General features: G+C 52.0%; 1 protein-coding gene across 1 annotated transcript in view; it reads right to left on the reverse strand.

Annotated features, from left to right (window-relative positions):
* Positions 1 to 18178, reverse strand: part of PAPPA (pappalysin 1) — a gene marked incomplete at its 3' end in the record, with an annotated part of 213316 nt that overhangs the window by 16218 nt on the left and 178920 nt on the right. Inside the window, exons 18-19 of the mRNA XM_081102850.1 lie at positions 13180 to 13327; positions 7078 to 7187 (exon numbers count right to left, since the gene is read on the reverse strand). Coding sequence (XP_080958976.1) covers positions 7078 to 7187; positions 13180 to 13327 — 258 coding nt within the window. The remainder of the gene's footprint in view (positions 1 to 7077; positions 7188 to 13179; positions 13328 to 18178) is intronic.

The raw sequence follows: 18178 nt of genomic DNA on the forward strand, positions 1-18178 counted from the left end.
ATCTGTTAAATGGGAGAGTGTCAGAGGCTTGTTGTGATGACACACTGAGATAAATAATATGGAAATGGTTAACCTAGGACTGATTACTTAAGGTTCTTAAGGGCAGAGCCTGGGTTTGAGACCTCTCTGTCTCTCCCCAGGACAAGGCATGGAGCACAGCAAACACAAACGTGTTGACCAAGTGAAGGAATGTGATTGCCCCCCATGTTCCTCCCTTCCAGCTCAGCTACTTTCGTGCCCCCCGATTCCCAGCCATGGGGCTAGAAGTAGAGAGAATCACCTGCTTTCATTCTCTGAGAAACTTTAACCAGACTTTCATTTCTGGGCTGGAGAGTCTGTTCCCAGCCAAAATACAGGATGTTCGAGGGGCACTCGGTAATGGTTGAAGTAGCAGAAACAGCAGGGTTAGGATCCACTAGGGATTTGATGCCCATCCCTCCCTTGCTTATTTGGGAGCTAATTTAATCCGTCCATAGGAGTGTCTTGGTGTGGTTGTACATGTTTCTGTCAGTTGAGGTTTACCTGACGTGAGTTCAGAAAAAGGACTTTTATACCATCTGCATGAGCCTATTTATCTTTCCAAGGTGTTTGGAGTTTCCACTATTCCTCAGAGCTGCATGCCCCACCTGTCTCACTACAGGGCCCCTCTGTATGTGAGGAGAGCTGGGAAAGGGGACAAGCAGCAGGAGATGAAGGAAGGGCTGGGCTGTTTACATCACAAGTTGTGAGATCCCAGTGGGGCCCCTCAAATGTCAGCTTTGCTCCCCTTGATGCCAGTGAGACCGCTAGTCCCATCAGAGTCCTTTCAGACCAGATTTTGTAAGGCAGCTTTCATTTCCTGCTTTGGTGCACAGGAAGAATATACTGTCTTCCTAGATGCAATGACCACCAGCATCAATGCCACCACCACCATCATCACTGTCAACAACACCAGCACTATCATCATCTCCACCATCAACCCTACCATCATCACCTCTACCCTCACCTCCACCCTCACTACCACCCCCACCATTAACAACCCCAACCCCATCATCATCACCTCTACCCTCACCACCACTACCATCACCACCAACCCTATCATCACCTCCACCCTCACTACTACCACCGTAATCATCAACCCCACTATCATCACCTCCATCCTCACCACCACCACTATCACCACCACCACCAACCCTATCATCATCACCATCCTCACTACCACCTCCACCATCAACACCACCAACCATATCATCATCTCCACCCTCACCAACACCATCAATAACACCACTAGCATTATCACCATCACCTTCACCAGCACCAGCACCACCACTGTCACCAATAACACCAGAACTACTGCTGTCACACTACCACCACCACTGCTATCATCTTCATCATTGCCAACCCCACCATCATTATCCAGATCCTTATCAACACAAAGTCCTCTATTACATAAATATTGTGGTCCAAGACCTATGCTCAGAACTTTCATCTATTTAATTCTTACCATAACTATAAGATAGGTACTAATTTTGAATCTGGTTTACACAAGAGGAAACTGAAGCACAGAGAATTTAAGCAAGTTGCCCCAAATCATACACATAGATGATGGCAGTCAGGAATTAAACCCATATCTATCTGATTCCAGGTCTATACTTTGAATACCACACTCTCCTTCAGATTCCCCTAACCCCCAAAGCTGCAAACATAAAGTGGCTTACTCTTTTGAGTAAGACCAAGGTTCAAAAAGGTGGAGAGGCTTTGAAACAAACACGGGAGCGGGCAGAGTGTCTAAAAGACGGGCCCCAGGCGGAACCAGACATATAAGAAAATACACTGAGCCTCCTCGTTCTGAGCTCAGATCCCACACCCTCCTGATATTTTCTAAGATATGCTGTCTTCTCTCCTGGACTTTTCCTTGGTTTATGAGACCTTCTGTGAGTGAACTGTATCATTTAACTTTAGAAAAAAATGAAAAACTGTATATTTTCCTTTTGGTATCAAGTGGGTAAGGTTTTTGAAAGCCTAGGCATTTTCTACCCCATATCCCTTAAATCTGAAGAATACCTGACATTTCAATGGAGGTACGCAATCAGTGGCTTTGAACGAGTGAATGAACAATGAGCAGATGAGTGACTGTATCATTATGTCCATGAGTGAATGAGGAATCGCTGGAGTCTGGACACATCTCTCCATCTACGGGCTTCCCCTCCACGGCTCAGGATAGCCCTTCTATACTTTGATATGCACTCTGAACCATCCCACCTCTGATCTTTGGACACCTGGCAGGATTTCCCACGGTGCTGTCTTCTCTTCAAGGAATGAATTCTCTTATCATTTGTTGCAAGGGTTGCATTTATAACATAAATCATAAACGTACGCATATCAAGGTGGTTGCCTTGTAGGACGGATACAGGAGAATTAGCCTTGGGTTCAAATTCTAATTCAGACACATTAGTTACATGAATGGGGCAATGGCATTTTCTCAGAACTTCAGCGTCTTCATCTATTAAGTGGTGATAATATGTATCTCACTAGCGTGTGATGGAGACAAAATGAGTTGGCACATATGAAATTGCCTAATAAGCAGTGCCTACATATCATAGATATTCAATAAATGCTGATTTCTTTTTTCTGTCAATTCCCTCCCTCTGGCCCTATCTTCCTCTTTCCCTCTTTTTCCTCCTTCCACCCTTTTCTCAGAAGCCATTATAAAATCCAAGGCCCCATCTACCTAGAGCAGTGGTTCTCAACCTTGGCTGCACATTAGAATCACCTGGGAATCATTTTAAAATCCTAATTTCTGGGCCTCATCCTCCGGAAATTCTGTTTCTTTGTTATGCGGTGGGGCCACAACATTAGTAACAAAGAAACAGAATTTCTGGAGGATGAGGCCCAGAAATCAGGATTTTAAAAAGATTCCCAGGTGATTCTAATGTGCAGCCAAGGTTGAGAACCACTGACCTAGAGGGATTATAAGCAGCTGAGGTTGTGAGCAGCATTTTCTCTTGGGAAACTCTCCAGCTCCTCTGGGCGAGAGGAAGTGCTGGGCAGACAGGGGGTGCTCCTGAGGAGCTGGCGGCAGAGCCTGAACCCTGAATTCTAGGTACCCGGGGCCAGAAGAGTCTCTCTCATTCAAAGGTTGCGAGCCAACAGCTTCCAGGCTACACAACCCACAGAAACATTTGGTTTGGCATATGAAGTCCTTAACAGAAGTCAAAATTATTTGCCAATATGTAAAAAACCCTGAGAGATTTCATATTTTAAAGACTCGAGAAAAAATGGAAAATCTGGCCACCCCAAGCCCATATTTCCACCTTGTCACACTTGGCTAGAGCCGCCCCCTTTGGAAGCAGCCTGGTATCCTCAGTTCACCACAGTCCCCACCATTCCCTGTAGTCTCTCCAGCATTCAGCCTGAGCGACATTTCTATCTGTCCTCGAGTTTTGTATTGTATTGTCTCATTTATTAGGTTGGAAGAAGATTTCTTAGTTTCCCTATTACTTTCAAAGTGCATGTGTATGTACCTGTGTGTTCGGGGTAGGGAGAGGAGGGGGGAGTCTGGGAGGAACTCCCATGGGGGGAGTACTTTAAAAACATAAAGGGATAGAGTGTTTTGTTCTTAAAGAAAGTCAAACTAAAATATTTTAGTACACCTGAAACTAACATAATCTTATGCCAATTATATACCAATTAAAAAAAAAAATAAAACCAGCAGGGATTACCTTGGTGGTAGGGGCACTGCCTGGCATGGAGAGGGGAGAACTCTGGGGAGCTGGAAATGTCCCCACCCCGACTTGGGTACTGGTTTCATGAGTGAACACAAATATAAACACTTACCATGCCATATGCTTAAGATGACCATGTAAGTTATAGCTCAATTAGGAGTAAAGAACCTCAACTGTATCTGAAAGTCCTCTTTGTTAAGTTGGGTAGTATGTACGTGAGGGTTTGCTATATTTCCTCTAAGTCTGAAATATTTATAGTAAATACTACTGCTATTACGAAACATATACTACTACATAGGTATTCAACATAAAAAAATGGTGTTCAGCCTGCTTCACCCATTCAGCCCACCTGCCTGGATCCTGCATATGTTTGAGTTTGTGGCTCTTTGATCTCAGCCTCTCTCATTTCACAGATGGGGAGACCGTGGCCTAAAAAGTGATACAATTTGTCCAAGGACATAAAGCAAGAAGGTTCCTGGGCTTGAACTAGGCCTTGGTCACCTCACTCAGCAACCATAAATATGCAGTGAGCACCTACTGTGAGCTGGGCACTGCGGGGTGTATCATGGTAAATAAGATGACCGCGGGCCTACCTTCACAAAGCTCACTGTTGTGGTAGCACACGATGTCAGTGGTGATACTGTACTCATCTAAGTAGTCCTCATTCTCTCCTTATATGCCAGTGGGTGCTTAGAACTGAGCCCGTCATGTACTGAGCACAAGTGGCAGGCTGCAACTGGCCTGCCTTGGCTCACAAGAGGCAACAGTGAGGTTTCTCTCTTCCTAACTTTGTGTGCAGTGACAGTAACTTGGAAAACTTGATATCTGCCACAGTGGGAATATTTACACCACAGTAAGTGGCAAATGCTACAAATCAGAGTTCCTTTCGGGGGGGGGGGGGGGCAGTTGCTAACTGTTTACCAGCATATCCCTGGTAAGCGGTCAGTAAACATTTTGCCTTTATTATTACTGTACATTCAAGACAGGCTGCATGGGTAGCTTGAATAAGCTGCAGCATCAAACTGACATGGGTCCCCGTTCATTTCCTCTTAGGCATGAGGCTTCCATCTCTGGGACTCCATTTCCTCCAGTGGAAAAACAGAGACTGCTACCTACCTCATAGGGGAGTGTGTGTGCATGTGCGTGTGAGCTGGAGTTTGAGGTGAAAGTAAGTGATCCAATGCCCGATGCACAGTAGGCGTCCATGAACTGTCAGTTCTCGCCTCTCACTTTCTTACCCTGGGACGAAGGTGACAGGAGTAGGGGTAGACCCTTGCCCCGACCATCTACCTCACGCTGGTCCTGGGAGGCAGACCTGCAGAAGGCAGAGCTGTCCAGGGCCTGCTCCGGCCTGGTGCCTCCCGCACCAGCAGCTCTATTTCTGCAGCTCTCGCCACACAAGGGGCAAGTGTGCAGCAGAGGCCAGCTTTCTGCCGTATTCCTGGAAATCATCAATCTCTGCCCTTCACCCTCCTCCCTTTTTCTACCACATTTTTTTCCTCCTGGATAATGAGGCCTCCAGAGACCGGTGGAGGTCTGAACCTTGTTATGGCTCTCTTGGTAGGCCGGCATCAATAAAGGCCGGCCGACCAGGGAACGGGTGGGGGCTGGGGCAGGCAGGCAGCGGGTGGGCAAATGGGGAGGGGGCTTGCAGGCTTTCAAATCCCTGGATTTATTTCACAGTGAATTATAACTGAACTTTTTAGTGCCCCAGGCTCTCAGAGGGAGGGGTGGGAATTCACCTGGGGTGGGGAGGGTGCGGAGCAAAGGCCTGAGTGGAAGCTGGGCCAAGGCACCATGGTCTGGGCCAGGCAAAGGAGCCCCGCAGTCCCAGGTGTGAGTGGTCCCCTGGGTCTGCACTGTGTGGGAGTGTGTCCCTGCCTGTTGGTGTGTGGGAGTCAGGGTAGGAGCGAGAGGGAGGCACGGAGGGAAGGAGCTGAGATCATGGTCCGGGCTCTGCTCCTGTGTGACCCTGGGTGAGGGATGGCGAAAGGCATGGCCAGTGGAGAAAAGGGCTGGAGGAGTGTGAGCTGAGGGAAACAGGGCTGCCTGGTGGGTGCGTCGGAGAGTCATAGGCAGGAAGACAGAGACCAGGGAGACAGATGGGGTAGACATGGAGGGAAAGAGGGCAGGGGAGGCAGAGTGAGGTGACAGTCCTGTCAGGAGAGGGAAGACAGGGAAAACAGGCAGGAAAGGGAGATAAAGTTGGAGATGGCACAGAGAGCAGCAGAAGAGGAAGAGGAAGGGAAGGGAGGGGAGGAGAATGCTGGGGGCACGGGGTAGCAGAGGTGGGCTGGCCAGGTCCCGCGCCAGGTCCATAGGCCCAGAGTGCTGAGTAAGCCCTCACAATCCTGCCATCCTCTCATTTGAGAAACAGGACACCTGGTATCGGGTTCTTCCCAGCTATCTGGGGCACGATCTGCAGGTGGGCAGACCGGAGGCCTCCCAGCACCCAGGCAGGAGGCTGGGCCAGAGACAGAGCTGAACCTCAGCCCTGCACCCCAGAGCCTCTGCCTCCCACTTTCTTCATGGGAAGGGCAGTGCCCAGAGCCGGTTCCTGTGGCCTGGGATGCATGCTGCCCTAGAGGACAAGAGCGGCCCCACATCAGCTCTGAGGGCCCCTGACTGATCACATAAAGGAAGTGGGGGTGGCCAGCCCCCAAATGAAATGGGCAATGCCATTGGCTGTCAGGAGGTGGGGCTTCCAAGGTCTGGCTGGGCAAGCCAGCCTGGTGCCTTGAGTAGAACAGGGCATGTGGCTCAGGCTTGGGTTCGAGCTGTCACTCCGGAGATCTCAGAGTCCACGGCCGAGAAGGCAGAGAGTGCTGCCCACCCTGCACCACAAAACCATTCCAAGGTTTAAATGCAGTCTGTGTGCCAGGACTGGGCACATGAACATAGTAAGTGCTTCGCAAACTGTCGGTGTTACTAGTTTCCCATGTCGCACATTCATTGCTTTCCACCAAATGAGGAAAGCACGGGGAAGATGCCAGAAATCTAGGCTGTGGCATGTAGAAGGCTTCCAAGAGCTCACACTGAGAAGCCCGACAGCACCTCTCTCATGAGTGCGTGTGTGACCCGACTCTGTGCTCTCTACTCATGCGTTTGTGTCCAGGTTTCCTCTCCTGTAACTAGAAACATCAGTCCCCTAGGCTGTCATCGGATTCAGTGGGACAGGAAAGCATAGGTCCTAAGCACAGGACCCAACAGAGTATTAAATATTTAAGGACTGGAGAGTGATGGTGACAGAGAGGTGTGGCCATGTGACAGTGTAACACAGGTAAAGCGATGAGTGCAGCACCCAGGCAACACAAATGTTCGACAAGGGCATTTTCCTCCCCTTAGGCCCAGGTAGGCAGCCCTTGTCACTTACCTGCACCCGCGTGGGGTTCAGCCAGTGAGGGATGTCACGGACAGTCACGTTCGTGGGCAGGATAATGGGCTCGCTGTTGTGGTCCAGGCAGGAGGTGGCACACTCGGACCCTGTGGGAAGCAGAGTGTGAGCTGGCCACTTAGCCCCAGTCTCCTAACGCCCAGGGCTGCTCTTCCCAGAGTGGGCCCTGCCGCTCTCTGGCCCCCAGTGACTGGGCTGCCCACCCTGAGGGCAGTGGGAGGGAGGGAACTCCCCAGCAGGGCTGCCCCTCTTCTCCCTGACTGTTCTCTCGTCTCCAGTTCAGCTGGCGCCCACTGCCATTTGCATCGGCCCCGAGCCCAGTTTGGTCTTGTTCCTCCTTTGCCTGAAGACCTTTCCAAGGTTCTCCATATCCAGGGCAAGGTCCAACCCCCTTCCCCGGCCTTCATGGGCTCATCTCCCACTAACTACCTTCACACTTTGTTCAGTCCAACTGGCCTGCGCCTGGGTTTCCCTCTGAGCCCCACACATCCTTTCCTCTGTCCTGCTCTCATTTTCTCCCCCTGAACCATCCCACCATCTGCCTTCTCACAGTCAAGTCCTACTGGCTTCAAGGCCAAGGTTATGTCCTCCAAGAAGCCCGCCCCATGTGTGCAGCGGAGGGAGCAGTGTTCAGCAGTGAGGAGTCTCACTCCAGGGTTGGCCCTACCCCCCGTGTCTCCCTTCCACAGTTACAGAGATGCCCCGAGAGGGCAGGGACAAGGTAGGTTCATCCCTGAGCCTAACCTGCTGCCTGACACACAGGGATTGCTAATAAGCACCAGCCGAGTGAGCGATGACTGCAGCCCCAGGCTTTTTCTTGGCACAGGACTTGCATTCATGCCTTCTACTCTTCTTCAAATGGTGCCTTACCAGGACCCTTCAGACCCCCAGCCTGCTTAGAGGAGACCTCTGTGCTTTCCTGACTGGCCAAACCCCCCTCACAGCACCCGCATTTGTCACTACCACTTCCGGTTGGCTTGGGGACTTTTAACATCTGTCAGTATCTCTCTACCCTGTGAGATTGTAAGCTCCACAAGGTCAGCACACTGTGCATGGCAGATGGCAGGCACTCGATAAGGACTTATGACATGAATGAAAGAGACGTTGAGGCAATGAGCGCATAGATGGAGAAGAAATAAGTGAATGAATGCATGACACAAGGAGTGAATGAGGAATAGGGGCTTAGGTATCTTATGAAGAAGGAAGTGAGTGTGTGAGTGGGTGCATGAATGAATAAATGACTGAATACATGGAAAAGAATACAAAGAACTGAAAAAAATGAAGGCATGGATGACCAACGGGGACTGAAGCCTTCGGTCCAGGGATTTCTCCTTGAAGATGATTAGCTGTCTAGCTGTGGGATGGCAAGCTGGCTCTAATTTGGCTCTTTCATGCTCTGGCCTGACCTCACACATTCTGATGTCTCTTGAAAATCAGTCCTATCCCAGGACATCTCCCAGGCCTCCAAAAAGGTGCTTACTCATGTGGGCAAAGAGTAGGGGTGAGGATCTGACCAGGGCCCTAAGGAGGCCTTTCCCCACCTGGGTGCCAAGACCACCCTGAACATCAGAACACCATGCGTTCACAAGAGACAGACAATTCTTTAAAATATATAAATATATTAAAGTGTATAAAAATACATACATATAAAATTCTATTAGCCATTCTAAAGCCTCCCTTCCAAATGTGTATACATACAGGGTGGGGCAAAAGTAGGTTTAAAGTTGTTCATATGGAAAATAATAAAATAATCTATATATATATAAAAGGCTAATATGCACTGTCCCCTCAGGAGTTAGACCGGGAGACTGGGAGTTCGATCACTCACTATGACGTGTGCTGCCCACCAGGGGATGGTGTGGAATGAAGGAAGGCCCTGGCTGGCAGCTCCGAATGGCCCTGATTGCCAGCCAGGCCTAGGGACCCTTCCCGTGCATGAATTCTGTGCACCAGGCCTCTAGTTAATAGATGATAATACAAGAATAAACTCTGTGTTTCAACTCCATCATGGCTCAGTGATTGAGTGTCAACCTATAAACCAGATGGTTACAGTTTGATTCCCGGTCAGGGCACATGCCTGGGTTGTGGGCTTGATCCCCAGTAGGGAGCATGAAAGAGGTAGCCAATCAATGATTTTCTCTCTTCATTGATGTTTCTATCTCTCTCTCTCTCCCTTCCTCTCTGAAATCAATAATTATTAAAAAACGAAACCCTACTTGTCCCACCCTGTACACATGCATACACACATACATATGGACATGTGTGCATACACACACACTTCTTGTGCATGCCTAGTTTATCCCGTGAACTCCTGTTGCAGCTTCTCCTCTCTTCAGTGGAAGAGGCATGGGGGGTGAAGAAGAGGCGAGGGTGGGTGGCAGGTGCAGGACAGGTTAGAACCTCCTCACTTTACGCACCAGGATGCTGAGCCCAGAAGGGGGAGTGACCTGCCTTGCGGGTGCCTTTCAGAGGCTGCTCCTTCTGCACATCCAGCCCCTAAGAGAGGTGCCCTCACGCCCCTTTCACAGGTGCCCAGAGCTCAGGTTACAGAGCTGGCGGTCCAGGACCATGAATGAGAACCGCTGTCTCTCTGACTTCCAAGCCCAGCGATGGAAATAATGGAACCTCACAGAGAAAGAGGAAGGGAGGCAGTCGAAGGGGACAGAGGCGGGTGAAGGGCCAGAGGAGAAGAAAGCAATGGGGGAATGCGAACAAAGACGAGTGATGAGAATAAAGGGGACACTGGCTGGGCAGTGGGGGAAGCTCAGAGCTGGTGGTTGTCATGAGATCCATCCTGGAGTTTCTAGAGAGCAAGGACAACGCCAGGCTTCCAGGATAAAATGCTTCTCAAAAAACGAAGGGGCAGCCTCTGAGACACAGACCAAAGCTGTCTTATCCCAAGAGGGGAGAAAGGAAAAATTCTGGTCAACACAGGAGGCAGTGGCCGCCCTGTGCTGCTGCCTGTCTTACTTCCTCTTCTCTGTGCTCTCTCCTCTGCGCTCCCCTCCCCCACGCCTGGGCAGCTCTGGGCTTGGAGACCAGGCTGCTGTGTTGTGATATATGAGCCCTAATTGGCATCATCACAGAGCAGTGATCTCACCAGGCCCCTGCCTGCCTCTCCTTCCCCAAGGAGCAGGGAGGTGGCAGCTTTGGTGGCAGTAGCCATGAGAGCTCCTCACTGCCAGAGCCTCCCTGTCCTGCTGGGGGGCTGGCTCTGGGGAGCCCCAGATGTGCCCTCCAGCCCCCAAGTCCCACACAGACCTCACCCCTTTACAAGGCTTTTGATGAAGTCCCTCTCCTTAGAGAGGTAGGCTCTCCCCAGGGAGGGGCTCCACCTGGGATGGATGATGTCTGAGGGGCCTTCAGAGGTGAGGAGGGAGAGGGAGCTGGAGCCCAGGAGGTGATGAGGGAGAGGGAGCTGGAGCCCAGGAGGTGAGGAGGGAAAGGGAGCTGGAGCCCAGGTGAGGAGGGAGAGGGAGCTGGTCCCCAGGAGGTGAGGAGGGAGAGGGAGCTGGAGCCCAGGTGAGGAGGGAGAGGGAGCTGGTCCCCAGGAGGTGAGGAGGGAGAGGGAGCTGCAGCCCAGGTGAGGAGGGAGAGGGAGCTGGTCCCCAGGAGGTGAGGAGGGAGAGGGAGCTGGAGCCCAGGAGGTGAGGAGGGAGAGGGAGCTGGAGCCCAGGAGGTGAGGAGGGAGAGGGAGCTGGAGCCCAGGAGGTGAGGAGGGAGAGGGAGCTGGAGCCCAGGAGGTGAGGAGGGAGAGGGAGCTGGAGCCCAGGAGGTGAGGAGGGAGAGGGAGCTGGAGCCCAGGTGAGGAGGGAGAGGGAGCTGGAGCCCAGGAGGTGAGGAGGGAGAGGGAGCTGGAGCCAAGGCGGTGACGAGGGAGAGGGAGCTGGAGCCCAGGAGGTGAGGAGGGAGAGGGAGCTGGAGCCCAGGAGGTGAGGAGAGAGAGGGAGCTGGAGCCCAGGTGTGAAGGGAGAGGGAGCTGGTCCCCAGGAGGTGAGGAGGGAGAGGAGCTGGGTGTCCAGCAGGGTCCCTGCCCTCCCTCTTCCTTCTCACTCAGTGTCCCCTGTTTCTTCTCCTGGCCAGGCTCCCCTATGTGCCCCCACCTCCCTGGGTGACCGACCCATTCATCAAGGGCATCTGCGTGGCAGTGGGAGCATGGGCTGCAGGGGAGAGAAGGAGATTCAGTTTCCAAGGTCAGACAGACTTCCTTCCCTTTTGGCTCTGATCATGAGGAAGCTCATGGGTGAAGGGATGCTGCTGCCACCCCGCCTACCACTAGACTGTGCTGAGGGCAGCAGAGCCAGGCCCCGCGGCTCATTGATGTGTGGCTGTGATGTGGGAATGCAGCATATGCACAAGGTGGGCAGGAGATGTGTCGGTGTGCATGGTGGTGTGAGCTCTGTTTGCCTTTTGTGCATCTTTGTGTATGTTTGATACGTTTGGGGCCTAAGAGGTGGTTGTGTCTGTAATGTGTGTGTTCTGATGTGTCACGTGTGAGCTTGAGCTCCGTGTGCCTGTGTGGATGTGTTTGTGTGGGTGCTGTGTTCGTGTGGTATTTGGCTGATGTGTACGTGCTGGGCATGAGTTTACTGAAGGATGTGTGTGTTTGGGTCTACGTTTCATTCCCAAACATGTGTGCTTGTGTTTATTTATGCATGTATGAATATATTTGAATACGCCAGTGGGTGTAGACATAAAGTCTGTTTTTATAGGTTGTTTGGTTTTTTTTTTTTTAAAAATAAAGTAACTCAATCAGTGTTTTGCTTACTGCCAGTCATGAGTGTGACTGAATGTTCACTGCATATCCTAAGTTGGGGGTGGGGACGCCATCAGACGTAGTGTCCAGAGCTGTGCACATCCATCAGCAGTGACGGGAAGGAGCAGCCAACAGACTCGCTGTTGCTCACCTGTTGCCCCCACATTCTAGAATGTCCACATTGGCAAGCCCTATGAGATCCCACCTCTCTGCAAGCCTCGTGTCAAGGCCCTTTGGACCAGAGCTCTGTAGGATCTTTAAGTGCCTTCTGAATTGTCACAGAGGGCAACCGTGCAGGAGCAGGGCTGAATATAGGAAGGAGCGCTGGTTTCTCCTCTAGGTTTAGGTGCAGACTTCTGGGCTCTGAGGCTGCGTCCATCTCCAGCAGGGTGCTCAGGCCCTGCCCACCCCTGCTCTCAGGAAGTGGTCACTCATCTTGCTGGGTGCAGAACAGGCTGGCTCTGCTGTGCTGGGGAGGGAGTGTGTGCACAGATAACCTTCTGCTCCAGACATGCCGGGTGACTGTCCCATAAATCACACTGGCCATGAGAAAGGACATTCAATTCCCTGGGCTTTTCATCATGGTCAATTAGGGAATCCGCCCAAAAGGTCAGCATCACTGTCCTCGGCTGAGCTCCGGCTCCATGCACACCCCGTTCCCCAGAAAGCCCCGGGACGGTGATTAATGTGTCTGTCCAGACTCCTGGTTCCCACCAGACCAATGCCTGGCATCAAAGCCCAGGTTGCCTCCCTCGCTGCGAGCACTTTGCAAACTGGCCTATCACCTCGCAAATGGTATTTTGAAGCTGCTATTTGTTTATCCTCATTTCGGAGGCAACCGAGACGCCATGGAAAGAACTCAGGCTTTGGAGCGGGTTCTGTTCTCCCTTTAAGTCTCCATTTGCTCAGTTGTTGAAGGTTACTGAGAGGACAGGACATAACGCCTCTAAGTGCTGGCCCATGTAGACGCTCATGAGTGATTACTTATGCAAATGTTAAGATTAATAATAAAGGCAGCCACACTGAACCACTACTGCCTTCTCATCTCCCTCCTGCTGCCACATGGTTGCTCTGTCTGCAATATCAGTTCGTGCCCAACAAGATCTTTCAGAGCCCTGTGTAGGTGAGCCTGCTATACACGCCCCCTCCTCCCCCCCACCGCATCCAGGAAGGAGCCTGATTGCATCCGGCTCCCTTTCCCCAGGGCCTCCCACAGGGCCCCACAGGGCCCCACAGGCAGAGGCACCCAGCTACCCGGTGAGGCACCAGCCCGGGCTCTCCGGAGCCCTCGCCCCTCCCACGCTGCCCGCATGCGCCCGTCCTACCTATGGCATAGCCTTCAGGACACTGCAGTTTGAGGTTGCTGTTGAGCTGGTTCGGGGCCGAGCACTGGCCTTGCATCTCCTGGCAGAGGTGGAAGGAGCCGCTCCAGGTCCCGTCTTTCCGGCAGTGGATGACGTTGCTCCCCCGGCCCTGAGCACCACGGAAACACAGTCAGACCAAGACACCACCCTCAACCGCAGCTTCTCAAGGAAAAAAGGAAATCAGAGCAATCTGTTAACACTGGTGGCACTGATGGCATTGGTAATACCTCCACTGGTAATACCTCCATTCTACAGACGGGGAAACTGGAGGGCTCAGTGTGGGCCCTTTCTGCAAACCCCTTTCCATGTCTGAACTGGCCAAAACTTCTCAGAGAGCCTAACTCCCAGGCTCCCTAAGTCCTGGCTCAGTGTCCCTACAGAGATTTCAATCAGAGAGATTTGTTTTGTTGGTTGTTTTTATTAACTGAGAAGGCAGAGGCCCCAGTGCACCCCAGCCCATACAGTGAGTGAGAGCACGGGCCCGGGGCTGTTTGTGAGGAGGCAGGGACACACCAGAGCTTGCTTCCTCTCAGGCAGTGAGAGAACATCCCATGCCAGGCCTCTGCCATTTGCTCACGGCGCTGCCTGGGCCCAGCTGGGAAACTTTCTCTTGCCCCTTCCTCCTTCCCTCCCTCCCTCCCTCCCTTCCTTCCTCATCATCTGTTCCATTCATCCCAGCAATGAAGGTACTAAGAAGCTGGCATGGGGATGCTTTGACCTGTGCCCTCCCTAGAGTCTTTAAAAATAAACAATACTCAGTTCCTCCATCTTCTGCACCGCGGAGGTGAACACAGCTTGCAGACACAGGCCTTCCTGCAAACCCCGTTCTGTGTCCAAGGTTCTAATGGGAGTCCAGCTCTGTAGAAACCTCAGAACTGCCTCTGAATTCAAGGAGCACCTCTTAGTGCCCATTCTGTTCCCAGCTCTGTGGGGCCCAAAAGTAAAGCGAGCCAGTATCTGGTCCCACTGAGCTGGGGAAGAAAAGACAGTGGTGTGAGCAGCCAGCCATGTCAGTGTGACTGTGCTCGGTCACAGTGCTGTGAGTACACGGGGACAGTCACCGGTTGTGCAAGGGTAAGCAGGGAAGGCTTCATAGAGGAGGTGATAGATGGAAATAAGTCTTTAAGGATGCATACAAGCACAGGCAGCACAGGGATGGGAGGACATTTCTAAAAGGCCAAAGGCCATGTGCAAATGCAAGGACGTATATTTAGCAGCGGAGAGTCCCCACCCCACCCCCACCAGCCTTGTGATCCAAGAAAGAAAATTGGGGAAGATTGAGCTGGTAAGGCCAGTAAGGTGTGGGGCCTTAAATGTCAGCTCATGTTTGGACTCCACCCCTTGGAAACAGAACCGTGGGTGGTTTCTGCCCAGGGGTCCATCTGCCTGAGAACAAGCTATGTATCCTCCCCCTCTTTCAAGGTCACCAGGAGAGAAAGTACACGAGGTAGAGGTGCCAACCATGCTCACCAGGGCACCAACCTGTGGAACAGCCCGTGTCCAATCCCAGAGTGCCCAGCCTTAACTCTGCCTCATCCTCCTGCTCCTTGCTCCCTGCAGCACCATTACCAACCTTGAACTTTCGTTTAAATTGACTGTATTACTGTAAGCTGAATCACACGGCCATGCGCTGTGCTCACTGCCCCTTCTGTCTGCTGTTTCCTATCCCCGCCTGCCCACAATCATCATCTGGCACAAGCCATTGTCTTAATGCCTCCTCATTGTGCAGAGCACACTGCCTTACGGTCTCTGACACGCATCGCCCGTTGTGCCTAGGTGATGAGCTCCCCAAGGTCTAGGAAGGTGCCCTATTCACCCGTGCAGCCGCAGGGCCTTCTGCAACCTTTAATAGGTCCTGGCCATTCCATTCACTCATTCCTCACTCAAAGGATATTTCTTCTATTCACTCAAGACCTGTTTGTTAACAAAAGGTGGAGTGAATAGAGTTATGGAATGAACTTGGCTATTAAATGAAGAAAAATGAACACATGGATGAGGAAATCAATGAGTAGGTGAGTGAATGAAGAAATGAGGGGATGAATGAATTAGTGCATGCCAAGGAAACAAATAAAATCTTTGGAAGGGCTAATACAGGCTGAAGCTCCCATCTGGGAAAACAGCTGCAAGGAGACAAGATTCAGAAGAGAAAGGGGGGCCCTCTCTGGGCCTCTCCTGGGCCGGCACGAGGAGGGGCCAATGGCGTTGGGAATCTCTGTGTCCGTGGGTGAAGGGTGGTCCATCCCCAGCATGTAGCCGTGGGCCGACTTGCATAGTCCACCAGAGATGTTCTGTGTGAACACAGGGGAAGTTTAAGAGGCTTCCAGAGAACCCCAACTCTCCCTCACAGAACCCCAGGCTCCAGGCCCCATGATTCTGCTGGGCCCCCAGGGGAGTAGGAAATTGACCCCAATTTCCTGGAGCCTTGGCCCGAGGCTATGATGCACTTGGCCTCCAGCCCCTGCAGGGCTGCAGACCTCAGCACTACGTGGGCCAGAACTGGCTGGGGAGCTCAGTTTGCAACAGAGAATGTATCAGAACTCGCTGGAATCTGCTCGGGGAATTTCAAACCAGGAAGGCTCCACCATAAAAGGCGGGAGCATGAAGGCACTGGTCTTGCTGCCTCCAGTCTCTCTCTCCTGCCCAGTTCATCTGGCACTCTGTGCTGCTGACTAAATCTGCTTTAAGAAGACTCCTTCTGCTAAGGTGCCTTCGCCTTCCTCACCAGGCATGCTCCCAGGCTGGCAGTCCCGGGCTTCCACGGTGGAACCCAGACAACAGGTCCAGCCCCACCTCTTGCTACGTGCATGTCCTTCCTTCAGTCTCCTGGTCACCTGGCCTCTCCAGCACACTGCTCTTGCTTCCCACTACCACACCTTTGATGCGCCCTCTGCACAGCAGACTTTCCGGAGCCTCTCTGGATGTTCAAACCCTCCTCTGGACTAGATCTTGGGGCACTCAGGGCTTGCCTACCACCTGCTGAAGATCCTCGGAGTAGGTCCTTGACGTGAGTTGGACTGCAGAAGACCTGACTGTGCATCCAATACGGGAAGACCCGAGACCACTGGAGCACCTGGCTCTGAATGCACCATTTTGCACACTAAGGTGAAATCCTCAAGAGGGTTAAGCGTCCCTCAGCAAGTCTGCCTCTCTGAGCCTGCGTATACAGCTACAAGAAAAAGCATTGCATTCCGGCCAGTGTGGTTCAGTGATCACAGCATCAGCCACAGACCAGTCCTAGGTTTGATTCCTGGTCAAGGGCACATACCTGAGTTGCAGGGCCACAGAGAGGGAGAGATAGAAGCATCAATGATGACTGAGATTCACTGATTGGCTGCTTCCTGTACGCCACACACTGGGGATGGAATCCGCAACCCGGGCATGTGCCCCTGACCAGGAATTGAACTGTGACCTCCTGGTTCATAGGTCGACACAACCACTGAGCCATGCCGGCTGGGCAACCTAAGTGAAGCTTTTAGAGCTTGGCACACAATTCAGGCTAAGAGTTAGCTAAGACTCTTAACCACTCAGCTATACTGTCTCTAAGGGTACTTCAGAATGAACCAACCATCACCCAGGTTTTAGAAATGCCAGCAGCAAGAATGGAGAAGTGATGTGGCCAGTCCTGTAGATGCCAATGCTGGGGCCAGGTCCCTTGACTGTAAGTGTCTGTGAATTTACCAGCGTGGAGGGGAGAGGAAAGGGAGGGGAGGGAGATGGAGAATTAAACTTCTTCTATTTAGTAGAAATACAAATAAAATAATTGCAGAGAGAAATGTGGCTGCATCAGGGCAAGGCGGAACCAGGAAGTGCAGTGCAGGATTGAAATAGTTAAGCTCTGGAGGCAGCCTGTGCTGCCCACAGGAACACCAGTTCTATCACATCCAGGTTGTATAAAGTCGGGCAAAGCACCTGACCTCACTGAACCTCAGGTCCCTGGTCTATGAAATGGGACAGCAATGCCAGATGTCATGGGGCTTAAACGCAGTCGTCTCTCTAAGCCAGTGGTTCTCAACCTTGGCTGCACATTAGAATCACCTGGGAATCTTTTTAAAATCCTGATTTCTGGGGCTCATCCTCCGGAAATTCTGTTTCTTTGTTACTAATGTTGTGGCCCCACCCCTAACAGAGTGACAACACGTCCTACAGGAGGCGGAGAGCTACAGGAGAGGGCAGGGAACAATTTGTTATGGGGTGAGGCCCAGAAATCAGGATTTTAAAAAGATTCCCAGGTGATTCTAATGTGCAGCCAAGGTTGAGAACCACTGCAAGTATTAGCCCAGCAACCGGTGTGGAGCAGATGCTCAATAAATTGCAGCTGCTGTTAATTACTGGTCTTTGTTCCCAGTCACGTGCATTCACTTCCTGCAAGCGAGGTGCAGCCTGGGCAGGAAAACGTGGCTTGTGCGATGACTCAGTTAGGAGATCTGAGGCTTTAAGACCTGATTCAGCCAGTAACCTGCTGGGTGACTTGGCTAAGTCCCTTCTGCTCTCTGGGCTCCAGTGGTGCCATTGACAGAATAAGTGGATGGAATGGGAGACACTCTGAGATCCTGCCCACTGCTCACATCACATGGGTGATGTTTCTGACTTCCTCCAGGAAGCCCGGGTGCGTGGGCAAGCATGGACGACCCTGAGACTGGACGTGGCCCCTGCCTGCAGAGGCACTGTACCCGAGAGCTATGCTGTGTCCACAGCAGAACCCGTCAAGGCAGCTGCACGCCACTGGTGGCAGAAAGGCTTCTACAGCCACCCTCTGTGACCCACGGGAGGAACCGAGGGCATGTGGATCCCACTCCCACGCTCCCTCTCTTGCCCCTGTTGAGTTGCCGAAATCCACCATTAAGTAATAACTTTGTACACAAAATTTCTTCAGGCTTTTCCTCCCCTGCACCTCCCAGAGACCCCGTCCCCACCCCGAGATGGCCCACTCCCCGGATTACCTACAAACAAGAACTGAGCC

The sequence above is a fragment of the Myotis nattereri genome, assembly GCF_964212035.1.
Source record: "Myotis nattereri genome assembly, chromosome: 12".
NCBI classification, from domain to species: Eukaryota; Metazoa; Chordata; class Mammalia; order Chiroptera; family Vespertilionidae; genus Myotis; species Myotis nattereri.